General features: G+C 37.3%; 1 protein-coding gene across 1 annotated transcript; it reads left to right on the forward strand.

Moving 5' to 3' along the window:
* The first annotated feature begins 385 nt into the window (after nt 1-385).
* Nucleotides 386-11,297, forward strand: LOC140341293 (cell adhesion molecule CEACAM1-like). The gene is made up of 8 exons (XM_072426927.1): nt 386-472; nt 1,154-1,408; nt 2,009-2,260; nt 4,673-4,810; nt 5,927-6,006; nt 7,448-7,477; nt 10,677-10,740; nt 10,961-11,297. Exons 2-7 carry the CDS (start codon nt 1,156-1,158, stop codon nt 10,710-10,712), a joined length of 789 nt encoding a protein of 262 aa, XP_072283028.1. The 5' UTR covers nt 386-472; nt 1,154-1,155; the 3' UTR covers nt 10,713-10,740; nt 10,961-11,297.
* Nucleotides 11,298-22,528: the final 11,231 nt, after the last annotated feature.

Raw genomic sequence — 22,528 nt, forward strand, 5'->3', positions numbered from 1 at the left:
AGCACGGTACCAAATAACCAGGCAGGTGGATAGTCAAGGAAAGCCCGGGTCGAGACAGGCAGCAGGCAAGGGAAGTCAGGTCACACGCCAGGGGTCAATAGCCAGGGATCCAGGAGACAGACAGCAATGACACAGGGGCCACTGCGGGCACAGGGAACACAGGAGACACTGGAACAGCAGGAGGTACAGGAGAAGTAGGGATAACCACAGGCAGACAGGAACACAGGAACAGCACAGGAAAGTTGTCTGGGAACCAACAGACTGGACAACGAGGGGTTAACACAGGAGCTGGACACAGGAAACACTGGATTAGGCAGCAGGTGTACAGGAACTAGTTCACAGAACTAGGGAGCTAGGCACCAGTATCTTTTTGCATTAACACAGACTGGAGTCTATGAGCAAGCTAAATAGCCCAGCATCAGAACTGCCCACATGCGCAGGAGAGAGATGCCTGTGTTTTAGTGAGGAACAGGTAAGTGTGACACTGCGCATGCGTGAAATCGGCATTTTCATTTTTTACATTGAAGAAAAAGCTCCTTCGAGATCAGGCATGTGCAGAAAAAATGGCCAAAATCCTCCTGGGAAGCATGACATAGGGTTCACAGGAGGCTCAGCACTCCCATTCTGCCTTGATTGCAGAAGAGAATTGGCTTTTTATTTATTTTATTTTATATAAAAGTGTTGTCTACCCTTTAATGTAAGATAAAAACTTTAGTTTTCCACTGTACAATGGTAATCAATATAGGAAGATTCATTTATAGTCCAGTATGGATGGCAATCATGGCTCCTTCTATAAATAGTGTTTAGTGGGGAAGTAGTATTTTATTTGCAGGATGATCAGGTGAAAAAAAGAAAAAACAATCTGAAAAAAATAACTATATTATTTATTACATTTGTATGCAATTAAATTTAATTAGTTAATCTCACTAGAAGTGACAAGGACAATGCATTTCTGCCAAAATCCAAGATGCAGAATCCACATCTAAGGACTTGTATTTTTTATTTATTTAGATATACATCAATAGTTCTTCCAAACAGTGAAACAAGTAATGTATTATTATGATTTTGGTATTAGAGATATGTTTCTGAGTACTTGTTTTAGTTGTCAGTTTTGGATATTTTGTTAGTTAACCCTGTCTTCCTACATCCACAGAAATGGTTGGTATACCGAATATCACAGCTTCTACCTCATTTCCTATTGAAAATGATACGGTAACCCTCAACTGTACCTCTACTAATGCAGAAATGATTGTATGGAACAGGGTACCGTTTGGAGCCACCCTGTCACCAGATAATAGGAGTGTAACCTTCTCCAGGATTCATCATTCAGACTCAGGAGATTATACATGTACAGCTATTAACCCAGTCAGTATTGAGAACAGTGATCCCATTACAATACTGGTAGCATGTAAGTCTGTTTTTCTCCAATTTATGACATTATGCACTGTGGTATATGTATTATTTACAATGTAAATGGTCTGTGTCCACTGTAAACATTGCTTGCCACTTGAAGCTAAATATAGGTTTGCGGTAAGGTTGTGGTACAGATTCTACTTCCTTATACTTGAGGACTATGCCCAATGTTACATGTATTGTCTTACCGCTCGTCACCAATAGAAATAGAATAGGGGTAATACCGAGTGGTTCCGTACCTACAGTTTCTGCTGTCAAATGTTGAAATTGCACTACCTGGCACAGGTGAGTTGGTGGCAAGGTGCCAGCCATTGGAAGCCACCTTTTAGTGTCTGTTTTCACTGCCTATGGGAAGTGGGGAAACCTATATGAAGCTATATTTTGCTGTTTATTTTTCCACTGAGGAGATTTTCTTCAATTCCCAATTTCCAACAGGAAGAACAAAACTAATGAAAAATTTGTGATATCTTTTGCATGTAACTAAAACATTTGTCTAAATAAATTTGGGTAGCCTTTGATAATAAATACTTTTAATATTTTACCTAAACATGTTTTCCTCCATATTTTCTGACATCAGAATGCTTTTCTATTGCAGATGGCCCAGAAAACATGAAAGTGGAGGTCCAGTTTCTTCAAAATTGTTTCATTGCATTAGAATGCTTTGCTGATTCTGTACCAGAACCCTCTTTCAGTTGGAGACTGAATGGTACAGTTATAAATGTCAAACAGAAATCCTTCCAGATAGATCAAAGAAAGGCTAAGAATGAAGGGATTTACACGTGTGTGGCCAATAACTCCGTAACGCACCTTACTGCTACCAAGTCTAAATATATGAATGTTACTATTGGTAAGTTTATTGATGTGTTCTCCAATTCATTGTGGTTATGAAAACATTACTGTGATTGCATAAAAAAGAAGTTTGCTAAAAGTGTCTAAAGAGCCTAATTTGTAAACTAAAACTAACAAGCTGATTATGTAACATCTAAGTATCATGCAGGCAAATTAGAGTTCTGCAGGTTTGCAAATGTAAATTTCATCTAAAGCCAAACTTTTGGAGACATTTGTCAAAAGGTATGAAAGTGAGGGAAAATCCAAAATTCTTAGTTGTCACCTTAACATGAAGAGAGGAGAAAATATTCCAATGTGCACTTTCCTTTAACTTTTCTAAAAATGACAAAAAAATTATTTTAGTAGTCCAATATGAGTTTTTTTCAACAGGAAAATCATTAAATTACAGATAGCTAAACTGTCATGCGTTCCTACATCTTCTACCAAGGGCTGACATCAATGGAGCCCTATAAAAAAATAGAGCATAGCTACACAAGACACCATTTTTGAGTTTCTAAGCTTATGGGCCAGATGAGAGCAGGTAGGAGAAGTTTGGAGTGACTTAAATGAATTGTAAGACATAAAATACCAAAGTTTGTTTGCCATTTTGACATACTATGCAATTATTGAGTGTAAGATGATCAGTTTGGAGCAGTTGATAGGGAGATATAGCACGTTAAAAAAACACAGACTTTTTTTTTGCTTGCCAATCATTTTGTTTTAGTGCTCTACTAATGAGTGAGATCAGCTCAGGGTCAGCTTGGAGCAGCTAATATAGATAAAAAAAAATAAAAAGGGGTAGTGAGTGGTTGCCAAGGTGTCATTTATATAATAAGTACAATCAAAGCAATTATTTCCATTTACACACATACAACTTTTTCAGTCAGTCAGTTAGTCAAAACAATAGACAAACTAGCAAATTTTGTTATTACACATTGACATATGGTTGAAAATCATCAAGTTGAAAATAACACTGGCAATAGAAGTGGACATTACAAAAGACCAGCTATTAGTAGATCCTCGACTCAAACAAAGCCTCCTGGGTTTAGATTCAGTATGCACCAAACTTTGTATAGCAGCAGGAGACAGGACACCAGTGCTACTAATAATCACACCAATAGTGATAGCAGACTGAAAGAAGTCCCAATATGAATATTTTCAAAAGGTAGAACAATGCCCATTCCTTCCCAGCCAAGTTTTGCCCACATGTGGACTCCCTGGATAATTTGTTGTTTCAGCCAAAGCAGGGGAGTGAAGACAGTGAACATGATACACTATTCATAAGCCATGGTGCCTCTGATTTCTCTATATCACACATAAAACTTTTTGTCTCTCTGTCGCTGTCTCTCCTGTAATTTACAGTGTGTGAATTAAATAAAAGAAGAGCAGATGAGAGAAAGGTGCTATGTGTTAATGCATAAAATGTACAGGTAGTGTCCGAGGTAAGGACATCCAACATAGGAATGACTTCTAGATATGAACAGGGCTTCCCTGCTCATTCTTGTACAGGATGTAGGCTAGAAGGGACAGAGGGGGAAGGGGGCGGTTTGCATGACTCCCAGAAGAAGTCTTGGTTGTAACTATTTATTGACCAAGACAAACTTTTTGCATATTAAAGCACAGCTTGCTCCAGATGTTAATGAATGTCTAGGCTCCATAATGTTTTTGCTTTGTTTGTGATTAACTCACAGTGAGGGTTTTATACAGTAACTGACACCACATTGCCTCATAATATGTTGAGACAAACATCTGTCCTAATTGCATTTAATAAAATATTGTACCAGTTCCGACTTACATACATATTCAACTTAAGAACAAACCTACAGTCCCTATCTTGTATGTAACCCAGGGACTACCTGCATTTATTGTAGAGGAGCTAGAATAGAGTAGTGCAAAGGAGAGTATTGAAAGTGGCACAGTTGTTAGTCACTGTTTTGCTCCTTTAGTTTTGGCATGCTTATTGTCAGATAATGATGATGACAAGATGTGTGACCCTGGATAGAGTAATAAGAAGTACAGTGATAGGGGAGGAGGGAGAGGAAGGTAACCATGTGGCAAACAAAGTTTTTAAAAAACAAAGATTCTCATAAAGTTTGCAGGTCCAACTAATACATTTTAAAATACGCAGAAAATAAAGACTTGTGACAGACAGATAGCAATAATATGCAAATAATACTAATGGTAGCTAAATAGCAGTGACATGCAATATTGCTTTCTTATATTACTTTCTTTCTTCTCATTTGTCTTACTCCCTGACTGGCTCTTATTGTGTCTGCATTGATCTCCTTTAAAATAATTTACCCTCACTTCCTTCAGCTGACAACATTTTATTCTTTCATTGGTATTCTCTAACAGTAACACGGACTGAAAGACATTCATATAAAAAAAAATTATTTAATATATATATATATTTGTTCTGTTTATCCCTCAGCTCCAGCAGTGTGTGGACCTATGTGTCCTTCCGGCAATGGACTTGGCAGTGATGAAATAGTTGTGATTATTATTGGAACAGTTATTGGGATATTCTTTCTTGAAGTCATTGTGTACTCTGTTTTAAAGAAAAAGGAAGGTATCCATTTGTATATATTATAGTATTGTTGTTCCTATGTTAGCTACCAGTTCATCATAGTTTGTCATTATACCATATAACTTTGGTCAGCTCAGCAATGCCTATAGCAAAAAAGCTTTAGGTTCTGAAATTGTGATCTAAGTTTTCCCGAGTCAGGTCTTCCATTATCCTCAAATTCACAAAGACCGGGTTCCTATTATAAAACTACTGCATATCCTAACCTGTTCAATCCCATAGGTCATCAAACCCTTTGTGGCCACAATACATTTGGATGCTCGCCTCCAAAAGGAGTAGAGTGGCAACACAGATTATAATTGCACATATTGTAGTATGGAATAGAAGAGTTGTTTTATGTACTTAAAGACTACACCAGAATTTAGAGTTTGATTATACATTGTGTGTTATTTGAGAGAACTGGGATCAGTTAATTTGCTTAACGCAAATTAGGCTTTCTTCAGCATACAGTATAAATGATCACAAAACATCATTATCATTACAAAGTCCAAGAAAAGATACCCAAATCCAATCGTTGGTAGTCTCAGTTACGGGGGTGCTTTTTGCTGTTTGTGCTCCAAACTTTACTGGCTGGATAGCACATGACAGCTTACCTGGTGGATATATTTACTCTAGTTTTACTAAGTTTTATTACGTTACTACACATAGATCAATGTGCTGTTACTTTCAATGGATGTGAATGGAGCTAGGCTTTTCTATTTACTGATGTGACTAACTATTGTGGCAGCTAAGTAGCTACAGCAGCAACAAGATTGACAACTCTGTAGTAATTCTTGTTAGAGCATTGTCACCCTATACAGGGGAGTGCCTATTCAAGGGTTCAACATTTCAGGAGTACTTAAAAAAAAAAAAAAAAAAAAATAGGAAGTCCAGTTTTATTGTAATTAACAGTCTGTATATGTGACTTTACCAATAATTATCAAATAAGTATGTGTGTGTCAGAAGAAAAGGATTGGGTAGGGATCATTTCCCATTTACTTGACCATGATAAAAATAATTATTTTTACCTGTGGGTGTTTTGTTTTTTGCTTGGAATTTTTTCCCTTTTTTTTTTGTATTATTCAAATGATTTGTTCGCATCATTTATTTCTTTTTTTACAGTTACATCAATTGCTTCAGTATATGAGAATGGTCATATTCCTCAAGAAAGCAAAAATGAAATGATTTTGCAAGGATGTGTGGTAATATATTTCTTATCATCAATAAATATTTTTTCCAATATAATATCCAAGTACATTTTTGCATATGTATATGATTCTTAAATTGCAATCATTTAGGTATGTCAGAGATAAGAGGATCATCATTTTTCTCATTTTTTACACCTTGTAGAACCATTTAAAATTATTATTGCAGTCAAGCTGAAATATTTTTTTCCAGCATAAACCCTCTGTCAGGTATTTTTTGCTGGAGTTGAAGTGTCATTCTTTATTATTGCAGTCCATGTACAAGTTTATTCCAAAGTGAAATCCAATGAAAACTGTACAAACATTCAACACATTTCCAGGTTTACTACTACCCTCTTATCATGGCCTAGGAATGAGAGATAGGAAAAAGGTATGTGGACTTGGTAGTGACAAGCTGGTTATCTTTACTAATATTAGTACAGGCACACACCTGTCAACATTTAGTTGTGTAGTGAAAATCAAGTTATTATTTGCACATGTTTGTCAACAGCTGGTTGTTGCAGTTACAACCAGTGTGGTTGGTTCTTTGCAGTTACGACCGGTGTAATTGGTTTTGACTATGAGTCAGGCTCAGCACTGAAAAGGAAGATAAGGATTCTTATAGCTTATCAGCCCAACAAACACACTTCAAAATCTTTCAATTTAGAAGATTTGTATAGAAAAAATAGCCAGTCTGCTCAATGTTTTTGCTCCTGATATTAGCATTTCTATAATAGTCTACATTACTTTTTTTTCTGGAAGCACAGTAAAGACTTCTTAGAATATGGGGTATCTGCTTTCTCACTTTTATCTCGCAATACAATACCACTATTACACATTACAGAACTACCAAGTCTACATACATTGCTTCCAAAAAATCTAGTGCTACATTGCAGCATTGAAGTATAAACAGACAAGAACATACAGTTTTCTCATTTATTTTACCTGTCTTTATTGGCGAAACTCTCATCTGTAAGCTGCAATGTCTGAAAAGTAGAATATGTAGGCTTTATGATTTTAGCACTGTGCAAAAGAAGAGAAGGGTACTAAAGGTATTTTGGTTTAAACATTTTTAATAATATATTTTTATATACCAGAATATTGGTTGTAAAGTTGGTAGCCTAATCCATGCATCCATATGTGTGTGAAAGAGCCCACTGTATCATGACTAAAGTGGTTTCAGGTGTTTAAAGAGGAAAGATGTTTTAGGAGCCCTTCCTGAACTACATGCAAAGTATGAATTCACAAACAGTCTAATATCATCATAGCATGCTTGCTTTAGAAACTATTATTAGCGAATCAGCAAATTATTATTAGTATTAGCAGATTAGCCTAAATAAATGTCTGATCTTCAGTATTAGTTTACAAATTTATAATAATTAGGATTTTATTTCTGGTAATATTTGATTTTTTTTTTTATATGATTTAATACATGTGTCACACATTTTTTTATGTGCAGGTGAACCCAACACAAGAACCTAACCATAAGGTAAATAAGCATTTAAAGAAATAAACAAATACAAAGTAGAAGTATTTGTGGGACTACAAGTATCTGGAAAAGTTGATGAAGGAAAAAAAACACCTACGTGCTACTTAACCTAATTAAAAGTCACTTCTCTACAATGGTGTAAAACAACAACAGCTCCAAAATCACACAACTCTGTTTACCCCAGGTAGTGCCCATTTTCAAATTCCCTAACTGGGAAGAGTCAAACAGGGAGAAAAGTTGCCATTTCTATTACCCGTATCCAGCACTCAATTCAATTTGATATCTGTAGTTAACATTTATATACTGATCTCAACCAATCAGATTGTTGTATGACCATTGCTGGCTTATTTTTACCAAACATCCTTGTTATACTACACTTTTAAAATCATGCACTAATTTATATGATATTTTGTATATTGCCAGCTGTTTTCTTTCTCATGATCTTTCGAGGCATCAACAACTGCAACTTTTCTCTCATCAGGCCTCTCCCACCTGAACAAGTGTGGGAAGAAGGACAAAAGATTATCACAAAGGCACAGACTAGACAGTTTACACAAATCCACCTGTACATCCACAATACATGTATTCAGTATTCTATGTTTTTGTATTTAACTTAACTAAAAAGTAGTAGCACCATAAAGCCTTACTATTCCTGATACACATGTATTTTTATTAAAATATAATTATGTATGCTGGGTTTAGCACTAAAATTGTTTCTGCAGAGTTTTTTATGTTTTGACAATGCAATTAAATTATAGGGGCTGTTATCCACAGGTGCCCAACACAAGCACCTCTAATTTTTTTATCCATACTCCCCAGTTCCAGAGAAATTGGGGTCCAGGTGTTAGAAGAAGCAACCAGCAATGTGTAACAGGGCAGCGCATTTTGATGGGCAAAATTTTTAAGTTTTGACGATGCCATAGCAATGAAATTTTAGGGGTGTTGACCACAGGTTTACCCCACTTGCACCTCCAATTTTGTTTAACTGCACTCCCATGTTCCAATTGGGGTCCAGGTGATAGAAGCAAACAGCAATGTGTAACAGGGGGGCGTTAGCCACAAGTGTCCTTCACTTGCACCTACATTTTTGGTTTCGTAAATCACCCTTACTTAGGGTAAATAGGAGTTCTAAGTACGTAAGGGGACAGGGTAGTATAGCATGACAGTTCTAGTTTCTTGAAAGATAGGTATAAATTTAGGGGTCACACCTTCTTGTTATGTAATTGTATGTTTATTTTCCGGGTTCTAGAGACTTTTAAAACAGCAATTTTCAGTAGTTTTTAAAATTATGACCCTAATATTTTAAAATTTGTTAATGTTAGGGAGATGAAATTTGTGGTTGCTAACTATTAAGGTCTCCTTTGTACCCTGGAAATTTCAAGTCGTTACGACATACTGTATAGGAGATATGGAGGTTTGTAGATATAATTTGAAATATAAGGCTACAGAACATGACATGCAGTTACACACACACAAAGCTGTAAACTTTGCTTGCCAGATGTCATTGTACACATCCAGTTTACCAGGCCCCCCGGGTGGATTTTTTTAAGGACAGTACTGGCTACTGGGAGCTATCACACTGTCATGGAAAGCTGTGTAAACGGACTAAAAATTAGTAGTTTTCAATTAGGTGTAATTCTGGGGGCTGCCACTAGAGCAGATCTCAGCACTTCTCACTTTCCCCTCATGGTTGGCGCATATATACAACACTGAATATTGAAAAGGTAAGTATTAATAAAATAGATTAAATATGTTTATACATGATGTGGTGTAGTTATTTCTAGAGCTGTTTTAACCTTTTATGGAATGGGAAAGAAGTACTATGTACCCTAAAATTCATTCACCAGGGTGCATTGGCAGATATCTGGGGGCCACCTTAATAACCCCCCTAGCGTTCTAATTCTGTCCGTGTTTCCATGCAAAAAGCGTTACATTTTTTTGCATTGAAATTTTTTTTTACATTGTAGGCCTATAGTTGCATAACTCACCAAAATATATCCAATATTTAAAAAATTCAATAAACTTTAAATAAAAAAATACAAAAATCTGTTAAAGAAAAAAAGTGAAACGTAATATATCTGTACAGTAGCATGTATAATTTATATAATATAATTATATATATATATAATATAAAGATTTCTTTTTTATTGGACTCTTGAATCCAATACAAAATGATTTGAATTTCTCGCCGCTCATCCCTTTCGCACTGAAGCATGCACCGGGAAACCCCAAAACAAGGTAAGTGTTTTTTAATGTTTTTAGCAACCTCGAGTGTGACTCAGGATAACCGCTTTTTGCATGGGAACTCCAAAAACTCACATTCGGGATTACCGCTAGGGGGGTTAAAAGAGCTTTAGGATTTCAAATAAGCTCTCCATCTGAAGACCCCCAAAACATTGCCAGGTGTTGTGGAGGTCTGCAGGTGGAGAGCTTATTGCACTTGGGCCATGTTGTGGGAAGGAGACCGTCTCCTCCAAAGATGGTTGGGGGCAAGTTGTTCTGGTTTCTCTAAAAGGGTGGGGGCTACATGCTTTTTGGCCTCTTTCTTTTTGGGAAAACCAGATTCCAGAGGACTTTTTATAGATAGGAGAGGGAGCACACAGGGTTGCTGCCCCATTTTTCTTTCAAGGAATGCCCAGGGCCTATTGAAGGGTCTGGCTTTTATATTATGGGGGGGTCATGATTTTTAATTTTTTTAGTTATGTGCAATAAAGGTAAAGAAAAATAATACATTAGTCTGCTTTAGTGAAATATTCCTTTAGGATCCCTTTTGCTAAAATGAATATATAATTAGAATTATAGAATTATGACTTAGCAGAATGTCCTTGTTTAAACTTGGTTTTATTATATGTTATTGTACTATCCTAAACGGACTCAGTGTTTTCTCTTTAGTAAATTATGTCTTTCATGCTTTACTAAACCTGACAATTCCCCGCCCATTTGACCACACCCACTGTCCCTTTTTGGCACTTTTAAATGTTGGGAGATATGTAGCAGGATGTTGTACTAGGTAGTCTGTTCTACTGGTAACATCATCAATATGAAAATATGCAGACAGCTAAAGGAATACTTTTTATATCAGGCTATATAACAAAAGACACACCAAAGCAACCAGATAATTATAATAAAAGTGAATAATAAATTATCAGTCCTAAAATTTCATTCCAAGCAAAGCTGACCTATTTTTTCTTATATACAGCAACCAACACAAAAGGACAAATCATATACAGCATAATGGAGTCTGCTGATGTAAAATACTGAAGGTAAAAAATCCTATTTATATGTATTTATATTTAGAAAAGAGAGACATTTGGAAACAAAGAAAAGCAATGCAAGTTTGTTTTAAAATTTAGGTATCAATTTATGTATTCATTACGACATCTTAACAGATTCTAAAGCTAAAATTTCACTTGGTTGTTTCACATGTGTATGTATTTATATTATTCGTTTTTATATATTTTACACATAATTATTTGTCTTTAGGATTACCTCCAGCAGTTTATGTAACATACGGTGTAAGATCTGATGTATCCTCATCCACCATGAGAGGGGACAATGTTTTCACCATGGAGCTCTAAGACTTCTCAGTAGACTTTTTTGAGCCTGCCCGACCTCCGACCAAATGTGGCCATACCTTATTTATGGTTTTCCAATTTCCTGCTTCATTTTTTAACCCCTGAACTTTATCAGCAGACAAACGCTGTACTGTGATTACGTTTGTTAATGTTTAAAATGCTATTGAAAAAGTAAGTGAACATATAATGATAATTTTAATTACCATATAGAATACTATTTTTTTTTGTATGCAAAGTTTATTGTTAGGTTGAAATGAATGATGATGAACTAATAAAAGTATATATATATATATATATATATATATATATATATATATATATATATGTATATTTATTAGTTTATTAGTTATACTTTTATATATATCATATATATATATAGGGATTATGATTATTACGGTGCTTGTATATTATTTTTAAATATATTGTAATAAAGTTTCTTTTTATATATATTTAGCTATAGCATACATCCTCTGGTGAATAAACTTTCAAACGCATGATTTTGTTTTTGTTTTATGGGCATATTATATAATTACTGATTGATTCTTCACTGAGAAATGTGTGCTAACTGGTATAGGTTTTAAAATAGACCCCGTATATGATAATTTAGCGGAGTAAAGAGGGTGCCATGGAAGGTATTTGGTCTATGTTGCTTATACAATAAAAAATAGAATATACACAAAATAAAAATGGAATATACAAAAAATGCTACATAAACACAGTCATCAATGCATATAAACTCTGTAGGGGAGGTATTTCTAAAGAAACATATTAGGAAATCGTCAAATCTTCTTTTGTTTTTCTGTGCACTAATGCACACACATAGGGTTGAATGTCAACACACTCTAACAAAGTCAATATGCCTGAGTTATTAAGGCTCCCCCAGACTTGAGAAAATAAATTTCCATGGGTGAACCTTGGTGATCCAGAAAACCAAGAATTTATTTTGTAAAACTAATTTGCTATTAGTTTTCAATCCTGGACCATATCCATTATAGGTTCTGCTGTAATATATATATGCGTATATATATGCATATATAGTATATATATGCACAAAATATACCCTGATATTGGTAGCCATTTAGTAGCTGTCAAATGACTGCACATGAAAACATCTGGATTTGTTGATCGGCAGTGGTGCTTTTACATACATGCCATTATAGGTACAGTCCCTAAAAATGTTGTGGTTTCCACTATTAATATTATGGCAAGACCCTAATCCAGGCAGGCAAAGAGAGAGTGTTCCTCTTCTGTCCATTCCAATCCAATCCAGTTGAAGAATATGGTCTCTGCCCCATAGTGGTTGTGAGTGCTTGAGAGGGCTGACATGATGTAAACACACCGAACTTCTGATGATGATAAATTCCCCATCACACATTTGATTCCTTTGTTTCTTCTTCTCTATGTAAACTGTAGACAGTAACTATAAAGATTCAGGATCTGGAAGCTATTTTCATACAACATATTGTTACATGATTATACTCCATGATTTAAGTATGGGGACACTTATGTATTGTAGAAACCGTGGTCTTTTGGGCCACCAAGTCAGATACAAACAAGAAACCAAAATAGTACTTCTCAAGAATGGTAAAGGTGAAGGACCTAAGAACAAATCCAATCCAAACACTAAGTATCTATTGTAAAAAGTGTGTTTTAATTAAAGGAGAAGCATATATATGGCAGAAAGAGGATCTTACCGGATCAACCTGCAGGTTGCAAGCTACAAAAGGCAGCCAGAAAACCAGATGATAAATATAGGTGTGCAATACACAAAGGGTATAGGTTGGCGGTAACTTCTTTTCCAAGTTTTATTAAATATATGCCAACACCTCAAGGGTAAGCAGAAAAAAGATATAAGAAAGAAATGTAGAGTTTTTGGGCAAAAAATGTATTTTGAACAATTTTGAACAAATAAAAAATATGTTTTTACGTAGTTATAGCTCTGACCCCATAACTCCCAGTGAATCACTCCTATAAACCAGTAATGTAATTTTTCTTCTGGACAGGAAAAAAGAAATGTACATAATAAAACTGGTCTCAGACACCAACATGTTTCACCAGTTAGGCTTCCTCAGGGGGATAATGAGAAGCAGCAAACAGACTAGTACAGAAAAGCATAAAAAATAGTGACATGTTTCAACATACATGATCTTCCATATCATTCCTTTGTGTATTTTATGCCCTAGTCTTGCTTCAGTCTTAGGTACGTTAAAGTACATTTTTCTTTTCTGTAATTAAAACAACATTTACAACATTAAATTTTATATTATTTTTTTATATTATTGTTATTTTATATATTACATTTTTAAATAAAGAAATTAGTTTGCATATACTGTGCATACTCCCAGCATGGGTTCCTGTAACCAGCTCCGAGGAGCATAATGTCATCTTTAAATCTGTGCCATGATTAAAAAAGTGTAAAGAAATGTTAGTGCTCGTGATGCCAGATTTTGTTAATCTGTATATGTTCTTTATCTTTGAAAGGAAACACTTCTGGTTATATTCAGTGAGCTGTATAAGGCACTAATATACATCCAAAAACTATACAGACACGATAAAGACATTTGCTCACATGTAGATGAACATAAGGAAGGAAAAAAGAAGGAAATAGTCCTACGTGTAAGAATTACATTTTTCATTTGGGTGATGTGTTTACAAATAAAACTATAACATTTCAACATTATTATTCAACATTGGTATTTTTCACCCCCAAAATTTAAATATAACTGCACCTGTATACTTTAGAAACAGTGTTTACATTTGTAAATTAAGTATTTGATTATTTAAATAGGTGACATGCTTAAAAAAGCAAATTTAGCTATTGTTAGCTTAGCTATTAGCTTTAGCTATTGTTTGTTTAGCTATTTCAATCTTATATATATATTTATATATTTTTTATATGTATAATTAGTTCTAGTAGTAGTTTCTATTTGTTAACATAGAATTTAAATCCACATTTGAGTGACATATTTAAGATAGATGTTTAAGACAGCTGGCATCTCAATATCAATCAGTCAAGAGAATGTTATAGATAATGACGTCTGTTACCAACAAGGATTGAAGGGATAGAGAGGAAGAAAAGGAAGTTGCACAGCAGCATTCCCATTAGAGCTGCCATGTTTTAGCAATTTCTCTATTCTCTATCTGTCAGCAGAAGTATGCATGAACAAATAAGGGTTATAAGTGATATCAATAGTTTAACCCAGTGAAAATAGAAAGGGGGGGGGTTGTGATAACATTGATAATAGGGGAAAGTGTAAGTGATCAGGGTGGTTGACCAGCATGATAAAGTTAGGGGTATTAGTGATCAGGGTATTTGAGAAGAGGGTCCTCTCCTCCTGTATCACTGTCTGTATTAGTCTGTCATTTGCAATCCCTATTTAATGTACAGCGCTGCGTAATATGTTGGCGCTATATAAATCCTGTTTATTATTATTATTATTATTAATAATAATAATAATAATAATAATATTGGAGGTTTTCCTGATGTCTATGGTAACCTTATATTATAATGGAAAGGTTTTAGTAATTTGATGAGAAACAGGTTAGAAGGAGAAAACAAGGGGGGTTCAGGCTTTTGTTTTAAGTTGTGTATTGTTTTAAAAAGCAGGTTAAACAGTCTAGTGTCATTCATCAGTACAAAAATGTGTTACATCACAAAAGACCATTCCCCATTGTAGAATCATGGGGTGGTGGTTGGCTAGGCTAAAAAGTTATGTTCTAAGCTAAAAAGAAGAAGGTGTACATAAAAAATCTTGTTACCCATCATGTTTCGCCATGGGGGCTTCTTCAGGGGTATATATTATTAATAATAATAATAATAATAATAATAATAAATATTTGGCTAATATAGCCAATTCCAGCAAGACGCTTCCCTGCATACCTCTCTCCTCACTCATCCACAGACTTGGCATTTCATGCATTTAAAGACCAGGAAAGATCTGTACTTTATACCACATTCTAACCCAAGGCATCATCTACAATTAAACCCATATCAGCAGCAACATTTCTACTTATCATCTGTATCATACCTATCTGTGACAACATCTTCACCTCGCCTAGAGAATATATTACGCTTGTTATGTACCCCTGAAGAAGCCCCTGTGGTGAAATGTGTCAGGTAACGAGACGTTTTTCATGTACACCTTCTTTGTATCCTAGAATGCAACTATTTAACCTAGCCAACCAACACCCCATCATTCTAAAATAGGGAAATAGTCTTTTGTGATGTAACACATTACTGTACTGATGTATGACACCAGACTGCTAAACTGCTTTTTAAAACAATACACAACTTAAAACAAGAGCCTGAAGCCCCTCTGTTTTCTCCTTTTAACTTTGTTCTCATACATGCATTAAGAGGAGTGGCTCACATATATTCCAATCACCTTTTAAGGAAAATGGAAAGGAAACTTCTCTATACCCCTGAATTTTAGTAATTTTACCATTATTATCACAAATACTTTGCAGGTGTCACCCAGATCAAGAAAAAAAAATTACTACCAAGATGACAATTACCCTCCCTTTTCACCCTCAACACAAATATCACTAATACACCCACTAAGATATCTAATACTTCCCCCTTATCATCTGGGTCACACTTTAAAATTCCTGACACCCATACTTAATTACCCAGGTCACCTACCAAGATCACTTATACTCCATCTCTCTCTCATGGGTCACCCACCAAGATCACTAATTCCCCCCCTGTAAGGCCCAAGTCAGTACTACCGTGTTTCCCCGATGATAAGGCAGGGCCATCAAATAAGACAGCCCCCCCTTTTTAGAAAAAAATTTAAAATAAGGCCCCCCCCCCGCAAATAAGCCACCCACCGATACCTGCACTTACCCGAATCGGGTGGTACGGTGGGTGACTCCGTGTGGTCTCTCCATTTCCGTCGCCTCCGCATGCTCTTGGATGGGAAGCTGCGGCTCTTTCTCTCATCCTACCGTATGTGAAACTATCTATCTGTCAGCCTCGCTTTTCACTGCACCCCTCCCCCGTGACACGAGTCACTGTCCTCAGTCTGTATTCCGAGCTTCCGACGGACTGATGACAGGGGGAGGGGTGCAGTGAAAAGCGAGCTTCCGACGGACTGATGACTGACGACTAGTGCACGGGGGAGGGGTGCAGTGGGATGACAGGGGGAGGGGTGCAGTGAAAAGCGAGGCTGACAGATAGATAAGGCATCCCCTGAAAATAAGCCCTAGAGCATATTTTGACCTTCAAAAAAAAATAAGACAGTGTCTTATCATCGGGGAAACAGGGTAGTATTCTCCAGACACCAGTCCCCCAATCTATCACCGCAGTCTTCACCTATAGCAGCCCCCGCTCAGCCTCGGGAGACTGGTTGTGTCTCTCAGCACTCGGTTGCCCCCAGGACTTATACAGAGTACAGAATTATTTATACACAAATACAGAGTACAGGATTATCAGGTAATCCAGAAACAAGATGAAGTAAAAACACCACCAAGCGAGGGTAAGCCAAGCAGTCGTCACAACAGGCCCTGGTGGCTGGGAGCAGAGAGGCTTTGAAAGTCCCAGCAGCCAATAGCAGTGTAGGGCTGAGTCAGTAGCTGATCAGCCTCTAGAATCCCCTTCAGCTGTGCACAGCCTAACAAGGGATGCTGGGGATGCCATAAATCCATCACACTGCACGGGTTAAGGGAAGCAGGGGCTGATGCTATCTTAGTTCTTCTAGCTGCTGCAAATTACATCTCCAGACAGAATGAAAAGTGTTTTATATTGCAATGGCACACAGGACAGAGTCGTCAGCCAGATGCTCTCCTAACACCCCCTTATTACTCAGGTCTCACTTGAAAATTCCTAACACCACCTCTTTTTTACCTAGGTCATCTACCAATATCATTAAAAGACCCCTCTATCAACAAGGTTACCCAAAAAAATCACTAACTCTCTCTCATCACCCAGGACACCCCCATGATAATGTCACAGTGTCTCAGGGTGGGATGGTGGACTCTGTGTCACCAGCCCACTTGGCGGACACATGTAAGGGATGCAAAGTCTAAGAAACAGCCTGGTTTTCTCCAGAGTCTCTAGAAGTGAGGGTGTTCTACTGAAGGCTGCTGTCAGGTTGTGGCCCCACTGCATGCAGAGGCTGCCAACTTCTGACAGATTAGGACCAAATAGTAGAACAAGAACGTGAGGCAGAAGCTTGGTCAGATAAGCCAGAGGTCAGGGCAGGCGGCAATCGGGATTAGTCAGGTGAAGCCGGGGTAGATATACCAGAGAGCCAGAGTCAGGGGATGCAGAGAGGAACCTTGAAGCAGAGCCTAGTGGAATTTTTTTAATCAGAAAACTTCCTGTTACTAGTCAATTCCTTATATAGGGAAGATCATGACTGGGGTCCATGTGACCTGCAGATATCCAAGCCCACAACCAGAGGGAGGGCTGGAGAGGAGGCAGAATAGGTTGTTTACCCATCTCTGCCAGGAGGTGGAGCCCATCTGCGAAATACCTTAGTCCTCGAAAGTACAGGGGCAGCTGTCAGAAAGTTACATGACCTAGACCAGGAACTGACCAGAGAATGGGATCCCTGAGTTGCTGAAGGCAGCAGGGGAGTGCAAGTTGACAGTTATGAGGGCACAAATCGCCTGGACCTGCAGGAATGCACCAAGATCACAAATACCCCCAACATCTTATCACACAAGTAAGCAATAAAGATCACTAATGTACCTAGCTGTAACCTGAGCCACCTACCAAGATTACAAAAAATCCCTCCTTAACACCCAGTTGATCTACAAAGTCACTATTAACCTCTGTTTAAAACTTAGGTCACGGACAAAGATCACTAATGTGCAAACCTTATCGCCATAATACCACAGCAAAATCACTAATATCCCCCTTTATTATCTGGATCACCCACCACGATCATTAAAACTTCATTTTAATGAATATTAAATAGTGACAAAAATCATAAGGGGGTTTTAGTGATTGCAGAAAAAGTCACGAGACAAAGCAGGGTGTTAGTGATTTCAGAAAGTAACCAAAGACAAAAGGGAGGAAATAAATATTTCAGAAAATGATCAAGGTCAAAAGAGGAAGTATTTGTGAGTTTAAAAATTAAACAAAGGTTGAAAGAGAGAGGGGAAAAGTGATTTTAAAATTTGTGCAAGTCAAATGAGGTCTTTAATGAGAAAGTAACAGAGGGATGGGGTATATTAGTCATATTTACGTTTGGCCTGTGTCATGAGGTGTGGTATTTGTCGTTTTTGAACATGACCCGGGAATAAAAAGGGGGGGGGGGGCGAATAATAATTTCAAAAGATGACCCCAGACATAAAGGGTACTATAAGTGAGTTCAGAAAGTGAACAGAGTCAAAAGGGGTGGCCATTAGTGATTTCTGAAAGTGACCCATATTATTAAAGTCATGAGGGGGGACCATAAGTGATTTCTGTAAGTCATCAGAATCACAAGGAGGGACATTAGTGATTTCTCAAAGTCACCCAAGCCATAAGGGGGACCATTGGTGATTTCAGAAAGTGACCAGAGTCATATTGGGGGACCATTAGTCATATCACAAAGTGACCAAAGTCGTAAAGGGGACCATTAGTGACATCAGAAAGTGACTTACGTCATATAGGGTGACCATTACTGGTTTCCAAAGGTCCAAAGGGGGAACCATTAGTGACCTCTAAAAGTGACCCATGTTATAAGGGGTGACCATTAGTGATTTCAGAAAGTGACTGAAGTCATAAGGGGTGACCATAAGTGATTTCAGAAAGTGACCAAAGTCATAAGGGGGACCATTAGTGACTTCTAAAAGTGCCCAAAGTCATAATAGGGGACCATTAGTGATCTCTAAATGTGACCAAAGTCGTAAGGGGGGACCATTAGTGATTTCTAAAAGTGGCTCGAGTCATAAGGGGGGACCATTTGTGATTTCTGAAAATGACCCCAGCTGTAAGGGGGGGACCATTAGTGATTTGCAAATGTGACCAAAGTCGTAAGAGGAGACCATTGATAATTTCTTAAAGTGACCATTGTCATAAGGGGGACCATTAGTGAGTTCAGAAAAAGACCAAATTTGTAAGGGGTAACCACTAGTGATTATAAAAAATGACCAATGTCGTAGAGGGGAACATCGATGATTTCTAAAAGTGATCCGAGTCATAGGTGGGGACAATTCGTGATTTTAGAAAGTGACCAAAGTCGTAAAGAGGGACCATTAGTGATATCAGAAAGTCTCTGAAGCCGTAGGGAGTGACCAATAGTGATTTCAGAAATGGACCAAGGTCTTAAGGGGGGACCATTAGTGACTTCTAAAAGTGACCCAAGTCATAAGTGGGGAGCATTAGTGATTTCTGACATTAACCTGAGTCATGGGAGTGTACCACTAGTAATCTCTAAACTGGACCAAAGTTGTAGGAAGGCCTATTTGTGACTTGTAAAATGTTACCCAAATCGTAAAGGGGGGACCAATGGTGATTTCAGAAAGTGACCGATTTGGTAGGGGAGGACCATTAGTGATTTTAGAGAGTGACCGATTTTGTAAGGGGGGATCCTTAGTGATTTCTAGAAGTGAACAAAGTTGATAGTGGAACATTAGTGATTTCTAAAAGTTGTAAGAGGGGACCATTAGTGGTTTTAAAAATTATCCAAGTCATTAGGGGGACCATTAGTGATTTCCTAAAGTGACCCGAGTCAAAACCAGGGACTGTTAGTGATTTTTAATGGGGGACTATTAGTGATTTGATGAAGTGACTGGCGTCCTAAGTGAGGGACAATTAGTGATTTTTAAAATTTACCCGTGTTTTTAGGGGTGGTATTATTGATTTCTAAAAAGTCATAACGGGGAACCATTAGGTATTTTACAAAATTACCAAAGTCATTAGTGGGGACTATTAGTTATTTCAGAAAGTTTTCCCAGGTCATAAGGGGTTACCAATAATGCCGTTTAAAAGTGACTAAAGTCATTAGAGGGTACTATTAGTGATTCTAAAATTGACCCGAGTCGTAAGGGGGGACCATTAGTGATTTTTGAAAGTGACCTGATTCGTAACAGAGGACCATTATAGATTTCTAAAATTGAACCGAGTTATAAGGGGGACCATCTGTCATTTCAGAAAGTGACCCGAGTCGCAATTGGGACCATTATTGATTTTAAAAGTGACCTTTGACATCAGGGGTGATTTCAGAAAGTGACCCGAGTTATAACGGGTGGATTAGCGGGTCCTCTCCCCTGCTCTGGACTGTAGAGGCATGTGAAACTATTTCAATATATATAACTTAAGTGTGTTTTTTTAGGACTATAAGTAATACATTTTGCTTCTTGTGTATTACCAAATCTGAAACACCCTTATGGGTCACCATATTAGTTTCAGGACTCTTGTCACCACAGGATAGACCTCCTTCTTACCTTGCCTACAGTAAGTCATAACCTCTCACCCTGGGTTTGAGTTAAACATTGCAGTTTTTATCATATCTTCTCCCCTTACCTTCTCTTTCTTTTCTCTCTCTTCTCTATCTAACCTTACTTTTCCATCTGGACTTTTTTTCTGCATTTATTCCTTCCCCTATCTTTAAGACAATTATAATTTGCCGTTTGGGAAACTATTTGTTTTTTTCCAGGGTTAAGCATTTTATCCTAGCCTTAGATAAATTTCCACCATAACCCAAGCTATGTTAGCATCAAAGTATATGAGCTCTAGATCTCCAGCCAGGGGCTTGATCTTTCCTAATGCCTCTTTTACTTTATACTTGGGTTCTGTGGCTCAATGTGCATGGCTGGGGGAAGGATCTGGGTTTTTCTCCAAGTGACTATGAATAGCAACAGATCTGTTTAGGTTAGCAGGGTAAATCCTGCTCAGCAAATGGCACAAGACTCTAACTTCAAATTACTCTCATGATGGTATGGAGTACCCTCCCAGCTCTCCAGATTTACCCCAATGTTTCTGTGAATGCCTGGAGTCAATGCCCCACTGTATCACAATTTTTGATTTTGTTTTTATAGATTTGACCTCTTTGATCACACACTATATTCCTAGGGACCCAGTTTTTCCGTTGCACAACCTCAAACCTGAGGCACTAAGCAGTAATCAGTATAAATTGCTAGCCCATGTATTGCCTGTCTAATGAACCAAACCCAAAGCCAGGTTCTCACTCTTCTTGCATTACTCTCATGTGATTAAGCACTTTTTCTGGACATTAGCAATGGAAAAACACACAGCCAAAACTAATGGTACTATGCCCAAAAATTCTACAGTCTGGTCTACCTGGACCAAAAAGTTCCTTTTATCGTCCTTTGACCATTGATTGTTATCCATTTACCCAATATGACATTTTTCCTCAATCACCAATTTTCACCCCCACCTTGCCTTTACCCATAGAAATGAGAGATGAGCCGCATAGACAGCAATTAAATACAGTTTTGTAATAAGTTTTGTGTGAAGCGTTCTCCCTTGGTAACAGTGTACTCCACCCTATTATAGGGGCCAAATGATACTATAAATATCCACGATTCAAAAATGAAATTTTAAAATCTACAGGGGTTGTACATTGCAGTCCTGCCACCATCACCAGAGAAAAATCTTTTTAATTGCACTCACCAGACAAGCTGACCATATTGTTAAACGATGGTCTATGGTATGTAAGATGAGCGATGCTAAAAGAGTTTGTTTAGAGAAGCTATATAGGTTTGATGGTAAGATTATGGGATTAAAGTAGTACTGCAGGATGTCAGACAGACGAAAGTGAACTCATTAGATTAATTGGCATCCGTGTAAAAAAGGCGGTCAGAGCTTTGGGGTTTTTTGCTCATTAGAATATAATGTTTATTGCTATCCAATCAATTATTCATGATGTACTTGTAATCATTTGTGGAAAGTGAATACACGCTTGATGTGTTAGAATCCCAGTTTCTTGGTCAATTTCACATTACTAAGCCTCTTGCTTACTTGTCCAAGGAATGTTGATCGTTGTTTTAGCTAGGGGATAGGGATTTCCGTTCCCCAATTTATTGGTGGTTCAGTGTGTTGCACAAGTCTCTAGCAGGGCGTCCGCAGCACAGCCTCAAGCCTCTCTTAAATTAAAATAAATAGGGAAAAGAAAGATGGGAAAGGTGAAGTTAGAGTTCAGCTTTATTGTGATACAGTTAGCAAACAAACAATTCACCAGGAATCAGGAAATGTCAGAATAATGTATGTATATTAAGCCTACACAGTATAAAACAAATAGTCTGAGGGCATCATTTACAGAGCCATCAGTGAAGTCAATTATAGTTTTCATTAGAACTGAATTGTAGCTTTTCTTTAGATAAGAAGCAATTCACTGTAGGGCCAAACATTAAAACCAGCTAGCTAATATTTTGTGGTTTTCCCTTATGTCATCAAAACATATTTGTTCCATAGTGGAAAGAACTTCATAAGGCCTTTAAAGGTGTCCTTTGGAATCCTAACCCAAGACATTACCAGTAGATCCTTGAGGTCAATCTGCTCATTTCCCAAAAGGCATCCTAC

The sequence above is a fragment of the Pyxicephalus adspersus genome, chromosome 11 (assembly GCF_032062135.1).
Source record: "Pyxicephalus adspersus chromosome 11, UCB_Pads_2.0, whole genome shotgun sequence".
In the NCBI taxonomy this organism is placed as follows: Eukaryota; Metazoa; Chordata; class Amphibia; order Anura; family Pyxicephalidae; genus Pyxicephalus; species Pyxicephalus adspersus.